Source organism: Macaca mulatta, chromosome 1 (genome assembly GCF_049350105.2).
Source record: "Macaca mulatta isolate MMU2019108-1 chromosome 1, T2T-MMU8v2.0, whole genome shotgun sequence".
Lineage (NCBI taxonomy): Eukaryota > Metazoa > Chordata > Mammalia > Primates > Cercopithecidae > Macaca > Macaca mulatta.
This window is the reverse complement of record NC_133406.1, coordinates 197,425,104-197,437,210: the sequence shown is the minus strand read 5'-3', so window position 1 is coordinate 197,437,210 and position 12,107 is coordinate 197,425,104. Positions and strand designations below refer to the sequence as shown.

General features: G+C 50.1%; 1 protein-coding gene and 1 long non-coding RNA gene across 3 annotated transcripts in view; one reads left to right on the top strand and one right to left on the bottom strand.

Annotated features, from left to right (window-relative positions):
• Window positions 1-12,107, bottom strand: part of LOC106998150 (uncharacterized) — an 88,136-nt gene that overhangs the window by 46,834 nt on the left and 29,195 nt on the right. The window lies entirely within an intron of this gene.
• Window positions 1-12,107, top strand: part of CFAP57 (cilia and flagella associated protein 57) — a 76,577-nt gene that overhangs the window by 49,951 nt on the left and 14,519 nt on the right. Inside the window, exons 18-21 of one of the 2 annotated variants that reach the window (XM_028834875.2) lie at window positions 3,767-3,857; window positions 4,200-4,316; window positions 5,983-6,117; window positions 6,198-6,341. In XM_028834875.2, the coding sequence (XP_028690708.1) occupies window positions 3,767-3,857; window positions 4,200-4,316; window positions 5,983-6,117; window positions 6,198-6,341 (487 nt within the window). The remainder of the gene's footprint in view (window positions 1-3,766; window positions 3,858-4,199; window positions 4,317-5,982; window positions 6,118-6,197; window positions 6,342-12,107) is intronic. The other variant, XM_028834872.2, reaches the window with a different exon arrangement.

Here is a 12,107-nt window from a genome sequence, read left to right as displayed (position 1 = left end):
CTCTGCTGCGCTGCTGCCTCTGCCTGGAAGGCTCTTCCCCCAGATCGCCACATGGCTGGTTTCTTTGCATCTTTCCGGTCTCAGTCTATATGCCTTCCCTGACCACCCTAGACAAAATAGGCTTCTGCTCCCCCTCCATCTCCTCTAATTGTTTATGCTGAGCCAGGATAACAGATACAAGGGTATCAGAGAGCACTGATGACCCAACTAGAAGTGCAAGAGCCGTGGTGGTGCCGGTTCTGCCCCATGGCGCCTTTGCTCTGGTAGGCCCAGTAAAGAAGCCCGGTGGAGATCAGTCCAGAGTCAGGGCGCCCAGAGAGGGTATGTCCTTGTGACACTGACTTTTTCCCTGGCTTCTGGGATGAGAAAGGATGTCCCCAGCTGACCACAGACCTGCCTCCACGGGGCCTCCTGCCATTCTTAATTTCCAGGCCCCAAAATGGCAGCTGTCAGTCCATTCGGGGTGCTATAACAAAATACCTTAGAAGGGGTAATTTATAGCCAACAGAATGTATTGCTGAAAGTACTGGAGGCTGGGAAGTCTAAGACCAAGACTCCAGCAGATCTGGTGTCCAGGCCTGTTCCTCACAGATGACACCTGCTATGTGTCCTCTTGTGATGGAAGGGTAAAAGGGGGCAGATAAGCTCCCTCCACCTCATAAAAGGGCACAAATCCCATTTGTGAGAGCTCTGCCCTTGTGACCCAATCACCTCCCAAAGAGCTGACCTCACTTTGGGGGTCAGGTTCCACCATAGGAATTTGGGGTGGACGGCACCAAGGTTCAGACCATAGCATCCTGAGAAGATGAGAGGAAGAACAGAGGCCCCACCCACCTGGAGGCCAGCACAGCACTGCCCCCTTTCTCCCTCCTCATTTGACACATTTGTCAGCTGTATTTCAGGTCAGGTCCATTGTTTGCTAATGGTTAGCTTACTTCCCCCATCAACACACCTGGGGGGACCATTCACCTTCTCTGGCAGTTACGGGGGCCAACCATGGCCTTAATGCTCAGCAGGGAATACACTCGCACTTTGGGAGTGATTCCAGCAGGATGCCTCCTACTTCCTTTTGCTGGTGCCAGTCGCTATCAGGGCTGATATCTGGGCCTGGGTGCTTCCAGGAGCCTCTGACCTTGGGGCTTCCCTCTGGGGGTCATAGACGTCTTTGGTTCATGCACTGTGGATCTCTTGTAAAGGTCCTTTTCTCCCAGGAAGGAAGCCTCAAGCCCTCGGCTCATTTGTAGAGCTGCAACCTCTTATAACACTTCCTGATTCAGGTACCTCCCCTCACATACTCTTTTTCCAACTTGGCTCTGATGATTCAAGGGTCCCTTTGCCCTGCCTAGGGGAGAGGTTTCCTGAGGCTTGTTGTTTTAGTTTACACTCATTTATTTACTCATCTAGGGCAGGGTTTTTCAAGCTCAGCACTATTACTATTTTGAGGTAGGTAATTCTCTGTCTTGGAGGGTCTGTCCTGTATATTATAGAATGTTTAGCAGCATCTCTGGTCTCTACCTGCTAGATCCCAAAAGCACCCCCTATCCAGGGTGTTAAAACTAAAAAATGCCTTCAGACCTTGCCAGAGGTCCCCTGGGGGGCAAAATGCTTTCTATCTCCTGCCTGAGCCCCATTGAGAATCTCTGAGTGCGATGAAAAACACATGGAAAAGTAGATGGAATTTCCACACTGGGAAAGATGCTTGTTTCCACATAACGGGCTAGGCTTCTGGCTGTCCAGCCAGCTACTCAAATTTGACATATTTCCCAATTTTTCTATAAACAGATTATTTTTATTCTCAGAGTAGTATGAGTCTTTGCCTGGGGGAAAAAATGAACAGAAGTAAATAATATACTCCTGTACACCCTCCATGCTAACCTCATCTGTCACTGTTGGCCTGAGATTTAGAGAATGAGGCACTCAGACATGATCTTCGGGAGCCCCTCAGATAGAAGCCCCCTTTCTCTCTTCCAGCTGCCATTGCCTTGGCCTAGGACGCTCTCATCTGTCTCCTCAGCCACACTGGCAGCTCCCGACTGGTCTGCCTGGCCCCCATCTTGCTCTATTCAGTAGAACCTCTGCATCAGGCCCTCCAAGATGCAAATTACATCATTCCATCCTGGTCTAAGCCTTCAGCGGCTCTCTGAGCTTTCAGGGTAAAGGCAAACTTCTCACCATTTGAGCCTCTGCCCTTGGGTCCTGCATGACCTAGCTCAGCCAGCCTCTCCTGTCCCTCCCCTCTCCCCCTTCTTCAAATCCCCCCTCCTGCAGCCACCCTGAGCCACTTGTAGCCTGCAGAGATGCGCCAGGCTGCCCATGTCTCTGGTCCTCTCTGTGCAGGCTGTTCTCTCTGCCTAGAATTCTTTCCCCCTTTGTCCTCTAATACTTTTTCTTCCTCCCAAATCCAGGGGACACATCCCATCTTTTTGGGCGCTGCCTGCTCACCTCCTCTGTGTATACACAGTGCTTTCTGCCTTGACTGCAGTGTTTATCCTACTCCACCTGAATTTCTGACTTACTACTTATCCCTGCAGACCTGAGGCCTCTTGAAGGCAGAAACTACCTCTTAATCAGCTTTAGATCCCTAAGTCTACAACAAGCTGGGCGGCCCTTTCTAATGGGCACATTCTTTAGCTGTGCAAATACCCACACTCAATGGGTGTCCCCTACAAGGTGGTTCTACATAACTCTGCCAATTCTGCCTTCTTATCTTATAATTCCTCTTCCAGAAGCAGGTTGTTTCAGGCTCTTCTCGTGCCCCTCACTATTGCTCTCCTTTGCCCACCACACTTGCCATTATTCGTTCATTCGTCAAATATTTGCATGCCACCTTTATGCCAGGCTTTGGGTCACAGGGCTATTCTGTCTATACAAAATGCTTCTAATAATGAGGAAAACGTTCTTCTAAAAGCTGCCCCTTTGTGTCTAGAACATGGATGTGGTTCATTAGGGCCTCCTGGTACCCCCCAGAAGGTTGCCAAGAGCCTTGAAATTTGATCAAAGGCCTGGGATAGACTAGAGAGGGAGGGACTACTCTACCCAGCCGTGAAAAAACCCAGTGAACTATCCCATTCTCCCAAAACAGTCAGCAAACCTCTCTTTTAACAGAAATACTAGTGTCCACCAGATTTAGTCCATAAGTCATTAGGAATTAGGTCAATGAAAGCTCACGCACGGCTAGTCTCATCCTAATTGGACACTCCAGTTGTCATTCCCATGACTTTTGTTAATATAAATGCAACAGTGAATTTTAAAAAAATCTTTCAGCCCAGGCACAGTGGCTCATGCCTGTAATCCCAGCAATTTGAGAAGCCGAGGTGGGCAGATCACTTGAGGTCAGGAGTTCAAGACCAGCCTGGGCAACATGGTAAAACCCTGTCTCTCCTAAAAATACAAAAAAAAAAAAAAAAAAAAAAAAAAAAAAAAAGCTGGTCATGGTGGCAGTTACCTGTAATCCCAGCTACTTGGGAGGCTGAGGCTAGAGAATTGCTTGAACCCGGAAGCGGAGGTTGCAGTGAGCCAAGATAGAGATCACACGACTGCACTCCAGCCTGGGCAACAGAGCAAGACTCCATCTAAAAAATATGTATTTCAGAAGCTCACTGGTGGTTTCTTATTTTTCCTGTGAAGACAGGACACTTCTCAGTTGTACTTTTTAAGACCTTTCAACAGAATGATGAGGCTGAGGCTCCTTCTCAGCTTCTCCTTTCCTGTTTTATGCCTTAGATGGGTGGTGCCCACGTGTTGGTCCCTGCAAACTTTCTGCTTTAAATGACCCGTGGCCCCAGAGGGTCGAGATTCGCTCATACAACTTCACAAAGCAGGCGAGGAAGGCGCCTCTCTGGGGAGCCCTGCCTCAGGTTAGAGTTGAGGTTCTAGTATTTGGGTGGCACCACTTTATAAAGAATTCAAGAAAATAAAACAATCAGCATGGTTGAAGGAAAGGGAAAGTGACTCAGAGGGAAAACGTCCCAGCCTGGCCGTGGAAACACGTGATGCTGGTTTAGCATATCAGTCCAGGGGCCGGGAGCTGTTAGGAAAGCAAGTAGAGAAAGGTTTTGATCCAGAGGACACAGAAGGGGATGAGAAAAGAAATGCCCGGGTATCAGGGGCGGCGTCCCCACTGAAAGACTACGATTCTCAAATACAGTTTTCATTATCTCACTTTCTTCTTCTTGACTCGTTTCCCTTGTTCTCTACAGATGGAAGCCGAACTGGAGAATTTCCATAAGCAGAACACTCAACTGGAGCTGAACATCACAGAATTGTGGCAGAAACTGAGAGCCACCGATCAGGAGATGCGCAGAGAGAGACAGAAGGTGTGAGGGTTTCAGAGTCTGGCAGTTCTTGGATTCAGGATCTGGCACCTATCTGCAATGGGCAGCTGGCTTCCAAGAGACAGAGCCAGCCCACTGCGAGGACATGTTTCCCATTTTAACTCACATTCTTTACTTGCTCCCAGCCCTGCCTGCTTTCAGGCCCATGTAGATTTACATCACTGAACTCATCTGACACTATAAAATCACTTTGGGTAAGTGATCAAGGAGGTGGCAAGTCAGCGTGGCAGGAATATTTGTAGCATTTGGCTTCTTTGGCGGAGGAAAGTACATGCTCAGAGAGGCAATTTTGTTGCCACTGGTTTAAGGCTTTGACAACCAAAAAATTGCAGAGGCCAGGGGAACTTCAAAGATCATCGATTCCCATTTCTCTGTGTTACAAATAAGAAAAATTAGGCCCCCAAAATTGGGAGATTAAGAAACTTCACCCAGCACCCACAGCTAGGTAGTACACACAGAGCTAGTAATGGAATCCAGGTTTTCTGGACATGGGCCTGGACACGGTTGTGCCCTCTTCCCTAGCACAGGCCACTCCTTAACATTTGTTGAATAAGATTGGAACTTTCCGTCCGGGCACAGTGGTTCATGCCTATAATCCTAGCACTTTGGGAGGCCGAGGTAGGCGGATCACAAGATCAAGAGTTCAAGACCAGCCTGGCCAACATAGTGAAACCCCGTCTCTACTGAAAATACAAAAATTAGCCAGGCATGGTGGCACGTGCCTGTAGTCCTAGCTAACTGGGAGACTGAGGCGGGAGAATTGCTTGAACCTGGGAGGCAGAGGTTGCAGTGAGCCAAGATTGCACTACTACACTCCAGCCTGGGTGACAGAGCGAGACTCCGTCTAAAAAAAAAAAAAAAAAAGATTGGAACTTTCCATTCTCTGCAGTAAGCATTAATTAACTCTGCACTAGGTAACACTAGCAGCTGCAGAGCCATAAATGTGAACTGATACAGATCCTGCTCTTTCCAAGCTGAAGACGATGATCAGGAATTTGTGGCATGTGCATAATAGTTACATTGAGAGGTGGAAAACGGTGGAACATGTAGAAAGGGCCATGGATGGCAGCAAGAGAAAGGAGAGACTCTCTCCAGGTCAGGGCTGGGGAAGACAGGGAAAAGCACGATGAAGAGGGGACGCTAGCCCAAGTGTGTAGATAAACCAACCTGACCCCTTACATCGGCGCTCCTGACTATCGGGAAGGGTAAGCACTGGATGAGCTAATACGGGGGACGTGGAAGCCCCGGCCAGGAATCTGCAGGAGAGAAATGATGCCATCTGTGTTGGCTCTAAAGGGATATGGGTAACCACATGAGCTTCCTTTCATCTTTTAAGGCCTGTGGTCCTGAAGGAAATCAGAGCCAATAAAGAAGCCCATCTGTGTGGCCTCTTAAGGATGAAGCCCCATATAGGCTGCTCAGGCCAGGTGCCCAGCCGAGGGCAGGTGCACAAGACTTTTTGTGCCTCCACCTGTTGGCTCTGTGCCCATCTAAGTCTCTGTGCCCAGTGTGGCCCCTGGTGGTCAGCTGTGAGTCCCAGATGAGGCGTCTCTTTTCCCTTGCTGTGCCATTAACCTCTGCCTGCAGCCCCCGCCCCTCCACCTGGAGAGCACCCTACAGTGCCAGAAGGAAATGTCTCTGATTGCAGGAGCGAGACTTGGAAGCGCTCGTCAAAAGGTTCAAAACAGACCTCCACAACTGCGTAGCCTATATTCAGGAGCCGCGGCTGCTGAAGGAGAAGATTCGAGGTCTCTTTGAGAAGTACGTGCAGCGAGCAGACATGGTAAGTTCAGCCTCCCCTCCTGCCAGCCCTGCCCTCCAGGGTCTCGTCTCCCTCACTGAGAACCTCCTGGGCCCCGTCAGGTGGAGATCGCAGGGCTGAACACAGACCTGCAGCAGGAGTACGCCCGGCAGCGGGAGCATCTGGAGAGGAACCTGGCCACTCTCAAGAAGAAGGTGGTCAAGGAGGGCGAGCTGCACCGCACAGACTACGTCCGCATCATGCAGGTACCTGCACACTCCCCTCGGCCCCTGGGGAGGCCAAGCCATCAAGGGTCCCTCTGAGACCACCTGTCTTCAGAGCAACCCAGGTGTCTGGGGGCCCAGTAGCTCCCCCTAAAGTCTTATTTGGGCTCCTCTCCTCTGAGCTCATCTTGGCTGTGACTGTGGCTGAGAGCTCACCTAGGAGGTTTTCTAGGCACTTCCATGCTGCACCCTGCCCCCCACCCCACCAGTGCCCACCTCCCTTCCCCAGGCACCCTGTTCTTCTTTTCTACCCCATCTTTATCCAGAGCACACCTATGTCCTGCCCCACTCCTCTCATCAGCCCCTGGGCCCTCTAGACCTTCATCCACATCATCTTAGCTCTCCTGAGCCTCTCCCTTCTCTCTTCTGTTCCCAACTCCCATTTCACCTGACTTTGTCTTGCTCCTTTTTATTCTGCTACCCATATCTCGTGGCCACGCCTCATCTGATTTTTCTGGTGCCTCAGGTCCCTACCCTTATCTCTTGTGTCCTGAGTTATCCACACCCTCCCAGAGCTGGCCTCACTCTGGTTTAATAAGCGCCTCACACCCACCTCCCCGGATCCTTCATAGGCTGTTCAGAGAGCCTGACCCCATTACTGCCGCCTCCACACAGGCACGTTATCAGGAATGCCAGTCGGGATTCTTCTGCCAGATTTCTGTTTGGGTATCAGTATCGTCTGAGGCAATTAATGTGAATTAGTATCAAAAGGGAACATCAGAATCACATTTATAAAGCACGTACCTTTTTATGTTCACATTTCTTTAATGCCATAATTAAAATACTGGAATGAGAACAGGTTGCAATTAGATTGAAACAAACCAGTTCCCAGCTTGGCCAGTTCATACACAGCTGGGCAGAGCACACTGTGATTCAGGCCAGATCCAGGCATGGCTGGTCTCATGCCATCTTACGACCAGTCCCCACTGAAAAGCAGCCCAGTCCATCTACCCATTGCCCTACTCCGTGGCCGTGAAAGCTGTCAGAGGCCCAGAGATAGAAGTGCCTCCAGTTGGTGGAGCCCTCAGACACCAGCAGCCGTACACTGAACCACTACCTGGGGCTCTGGAGTGCAGCAAGCAGGGAAGGGGAACCAGGGTGACAGCAGGAGGCATTGTCAGCTGCTGACATCACCCAGCACCCTCTGTGCCCTATCACCAGAGCACAGGCCTGAGGAACTGGGTCCCTCTCTCCATGCCAAGCAGCCAAAGCAAACATCGGTGTAGGAGAAGGAAGACCACAGGCTAGCCAGAGGGTGTGAGCATCAGCATGAGGCTGCTGGGGCCGGCATCCTGTCCTCTTCTGCTTCCCCATGCCCTGGAGGGTGCTGGGCCAGGGTGGGGTGGAAAGCAGAGGAGACCCAAGCGGGGCCTCCCTGATGGCTAGCAGAGTGAAGTCCCTGGAAGAACATTTTCTCCAGGAGCATTGTAACCTGCATGTTGGGGAGTCCCATGGATCCAAATAAGTAACTCCAGCAACTGCAGGAAGTAAGAAGGGGCCCGGGGCGGGGGTGTGTGGCAGGGGGTGCAGGTCTCCGGGTCCGCACCCCTTCAACCAGAAAGAGACTGCTTGTTGATAACAGTGGGGCTCTTTTTGTTGGCAAAAAGCTTGGAAGATTAAAAAAAAAAAAAAGTTTTCAAAACCACTGTGCCGACCCTGGTTTACCCTGCTCCGCCACTCTTCTGCCAGGAGACCTTGGGTAAATTCCTTAACTCAAGGAGCCACCCTCCCTATCTGTAAAACAAGGAAGAAAACAGCAACCTGAGGGCTGGGGGAGTTCCTGCAAGATCGAATGGGATAACCATATGAGGCACCAGGCACTGGCCTGGTACAGAATAAGTGCTCAAAAAAAAGCAATTTCCAGCTGGGTACAGTGGCTCACGCCTGTAATCCTAGCACTCTGGGAGGCCGAGGCAGGCAGATCACGAAGTCAGAAGATCGAGACCATCCTGGCTAACACGGTGAAACCCTGTCTCTACTAAAAATACAAAAAATTAGCCGGGTGTGGTGGCGGGCATCCGTAGTCCCAGCTACTCGGGAGGCTGAGGCAGGAGAATGGCGTGAACCCGGGAGGCGGAGCTTGCAGTGAGCCAAGATCACGCCACTGTGCTCCAGCCTGGGTAACAGAGCAAGACTCCGTCTCAAAAAAAAAAAAAAGAAAGAAAGAAAAAAACGGCAATTTCCATCCTCGTCATCCAAGCAGAGGACCTATCCAAGAACCAAGGTAGAAATCCAGTGGGAAAGCCTAGAAGTCCATCACAGGATGGGCCACTGGTGCCTGTGGACTGCAGGTGGCAGGGGATGGAGGGTGGATGGCACAACTGATTCCAGACCCTCAGTTGGTGGCCTTGGTGTATGCTGGTCAGGAGCTAGCTGAACCTCATCTTCAGGTTGCCATGGCCCTGGCACTTCAATCCAAAAAGGCTGAGGAAGGCCGCGGCAAACATGGCATCTAAGAGTAACTCATTAGAAAATAACAGAAAATGAGGTCACTGTCTCATTTGCATATTCAGACAGGAGCTCAGCCTCCCCACTCCATTCCTTAGCACACTGGCAGATATGAAAATAAGAGTTGCTATGAGATACAAACATCTAGGACACGCATTTTATTCATTCAGTACACATTTTTTGAGGGCTTCCTGTACAGCAAGCTCTGTGTCAGTCACAGAGGATTCCAAGATGAATGTGATAGTGTTCCTACTCTCAAGGAGTTCATCACTGGGAACCTGGACCAGATAAAAATAATTACTGCTCAACTCATTGTATGCAGTGCTGTGGGCTCATCCTGGAAAAGGGGTTCAGTGATGCCTTCAGGACTTGTGGAAGGTTTCTGGGGCAAGGGGCATTTGAGCTGGGCCTTGAAGGGTGAGTAGAGGTTGATCATGGACAAGTCAGGGAAGAGCCTTCCAGGCTGTGGGAACAACCTGAGAAAAAGCAGAGAAGAATGAGGCCTGTGAGGTGCTTGGAGACCCAGGAGTCCAAAAGAAGAGCGTCCAAGTGGAGAAGAACCCACTGAAATGGTTGGTGGCTGAGGGTCATGTTGAAAAGGGCCTCCATGCCATGCCAAAAAGTACAGTTTGTCCTGTAAACAGGCTCCACCCAAGGTTTCTTAGGTAGGGGTGTCTTTGTTTTGAAAAGACAAAACACTCCATTGGCAAGGTGGGAAGACTGGTGGGGAAAGAGGCAGGTGGCAGAAAAACCCGTTAGCAAGTGACTGTCATGTTAAGGGTAGATGAGAAGGACTTGGAAAGGGGAAAGTTGTGGTGTCAAAAGGCATTTCGGAGTAGAAATGACAAATAGAAATGTCAGGTTAGACATGGGAGGAAGGCTGAAAGAACGGAGGATTCCAGGATGGCTCATTTGTGCAGTTAGGCAGATGGTGAGCCCACTAACTGTGGGTTCCAGAAAGATGTCACTGATGCAAGGATTCCAAGTCCATGGAATAAATCTGTTGCCTGCTTTTTCCGGGCTGTGAGGTATTGCCATATTCTAAAGGCATCGACTCAGGCCATGCCATTAGGGGGCGCTGTAGGCATTCCCTTCTCTTCTCTGCTCAAATCGGAGGTCTGGAAAGACCTGCCGGGGTCATCAGTCAGTTCCAAAGGCCAAAGGCAGTCCTGGACAGCTTGGCAGAGCCCCTTTGCTTAGAAAGCTTTTTACATAAACAGTTTCACATCCCCCAAGACTTGGCACCTTGGTGGACCCCAGGTCAGGTTTCCTCTGCAGCTATGTAGACCTGGGTGGGGGTCTGGAGGATTGGAGGGGATTTGGAGGTCAAACTGACCAGGGAGCGATCAGGAAGAGAAGGCTCAGCAAACCCATTGCATTCACATTTTTAATTCACAAAGCCATCCAAAGCATAAACAGTTGACCTCAATGTGACCTCAGGACCCCTCAGAACACAGGCCATCCCAGAAAACATTTTGCAGGTAGCCCAACTTATATATATTGGGAGTGTCCTTGGCCATGATACTATGTGAGGTATTGGAATGGAGGTGACAGAAATGTGAGGGGGGACAGCAGAGCCTGGAAAGCAGTAGTCATGGAGGAACAGGGCACTCTGGATGGAGGCATGACAGGGTTCAGACCCCAGCTCTACCACTGAGGTACGGCCTCAGTTTCCTCACAAGGTTGGTGTAAGGAGGAACTGAGGGACTGTATGCACGCTGTTTGATACATTGCAGTGATCCAATCAACCCTTGCAATCGTGGTTACTCTTATTATTGTTATCATCAAGCTCTTCCTGCCTTAGGTTCTCCTTTCCAACCTCCTGGCTCTGGGCCTGGAACACTCTTCTCCTCTGTCTCCCCGGGAGCCCTCCTCACACTGGGTTGGGCCCCTGCTTCAGCCTCTCATGGCAGCTCTGCACTGGAGCCAAGCGGGACCTCCCACATCTGGCACAGTGACCAGTGTAGGCTTTCAGGAACTGGTTCTTACTTATTTAAATGAATAAGTGAATGAATGAATGAATGAATGAATGAATGAATGAATGAACAAAACAAGAGAGTCAGGCTGCACTGAGTGGTGGGCCTCAATCATACTCCAACAAGGATCAAGCCCTGGAGACCCATTTAGGTGAGGGAGCATCATGAAGATGTCAGAGGTTGGCAGGGGGGTCAGAAACTGGCATTCACACCAACAGGTACCAGGAGCCAGAAATCCCAATCACAGTGACAGGGCTGTAGAGGGTGGAGGGGGTGGGGAGAAACCAGGACAGGGCTCCACTTGCGGGGCGGGGCGCTTTACAGCAGAACAGGGGAGAGCGCTAAGAGCTGGTGACAAACCAGCAGGAAGGGTGAACATCAGAATCAGATCAGACACAAAAGCAATAGGACTCAGTGACAGAATGGAAGGAGATGACCAAAAAGAGGAAGCAACTAAAGATGCAAACTGTGAGAGAACTCGAATTGCGCTTTCAGTTTCTAGTGCTTATTCTGATGATTATTAATGAGTTATTTAATGAGGATCAGGAGAAGTGAAGCTTAGCAAAGCCTACTGAAAGGAGAAATGGAGAGAGACCTGGAGCGAGCAAGCTTGCCCCTGTGGCTCTAAGACCCTCCCTTCTGTTCTGATCTCTCACCTCTCCCTTATCCCTTGGTTTGTAACTTCCTTATTAGTAAGAATCTCATCTTACTCAGTTTGGTATCCACTGCATTAGTTATTCATTTTCTCATCCATTTCACACATATTTATTGAGCACCTCTAACATGCAAGGCAGGGTCCAAGGTCCATAACCCAATAAATATGTATTGAATTGATCATGTCATGATAGCAAGTCTATCAAGGAGAAAGTCCATGGGAGGATCTAGCAGAGTTTTACCAGCAGCATCTGGAAAGGAAATGTGGGAAACCTATCACTGTTATGAGAAAATCTGGAACTGTAATGTTCCCCACCCTCCCTCCCAAACTGGGGAGACCAAAGAATGACAAGTCCAGCTTGGCGAGTGGATGAGTTTATTTAGGTGTTCCATGCGGGGCACTCCTGGGCAGCCGCAGGACCGCTCTAGAGACCTGCATTGCCTCCCATCTCGAAGCTGCTTTTAAGCTAATTTTCTGGCTCTTCACCTCAGTGTATGTGCCATGGGACTGTTTTCCTTGGTAGGTTTTCAGGTATCTTCTAGGATGTTTGGATTCTCAGGGACACCTGCGCCTCAGCTGGACACCATGGCCTTGACTAACTGCCTGGCCTTGAGGGTTCAGACAGTGAGCATACACCCTTAAGTAACCTGGTGGGGGACCCATCACACC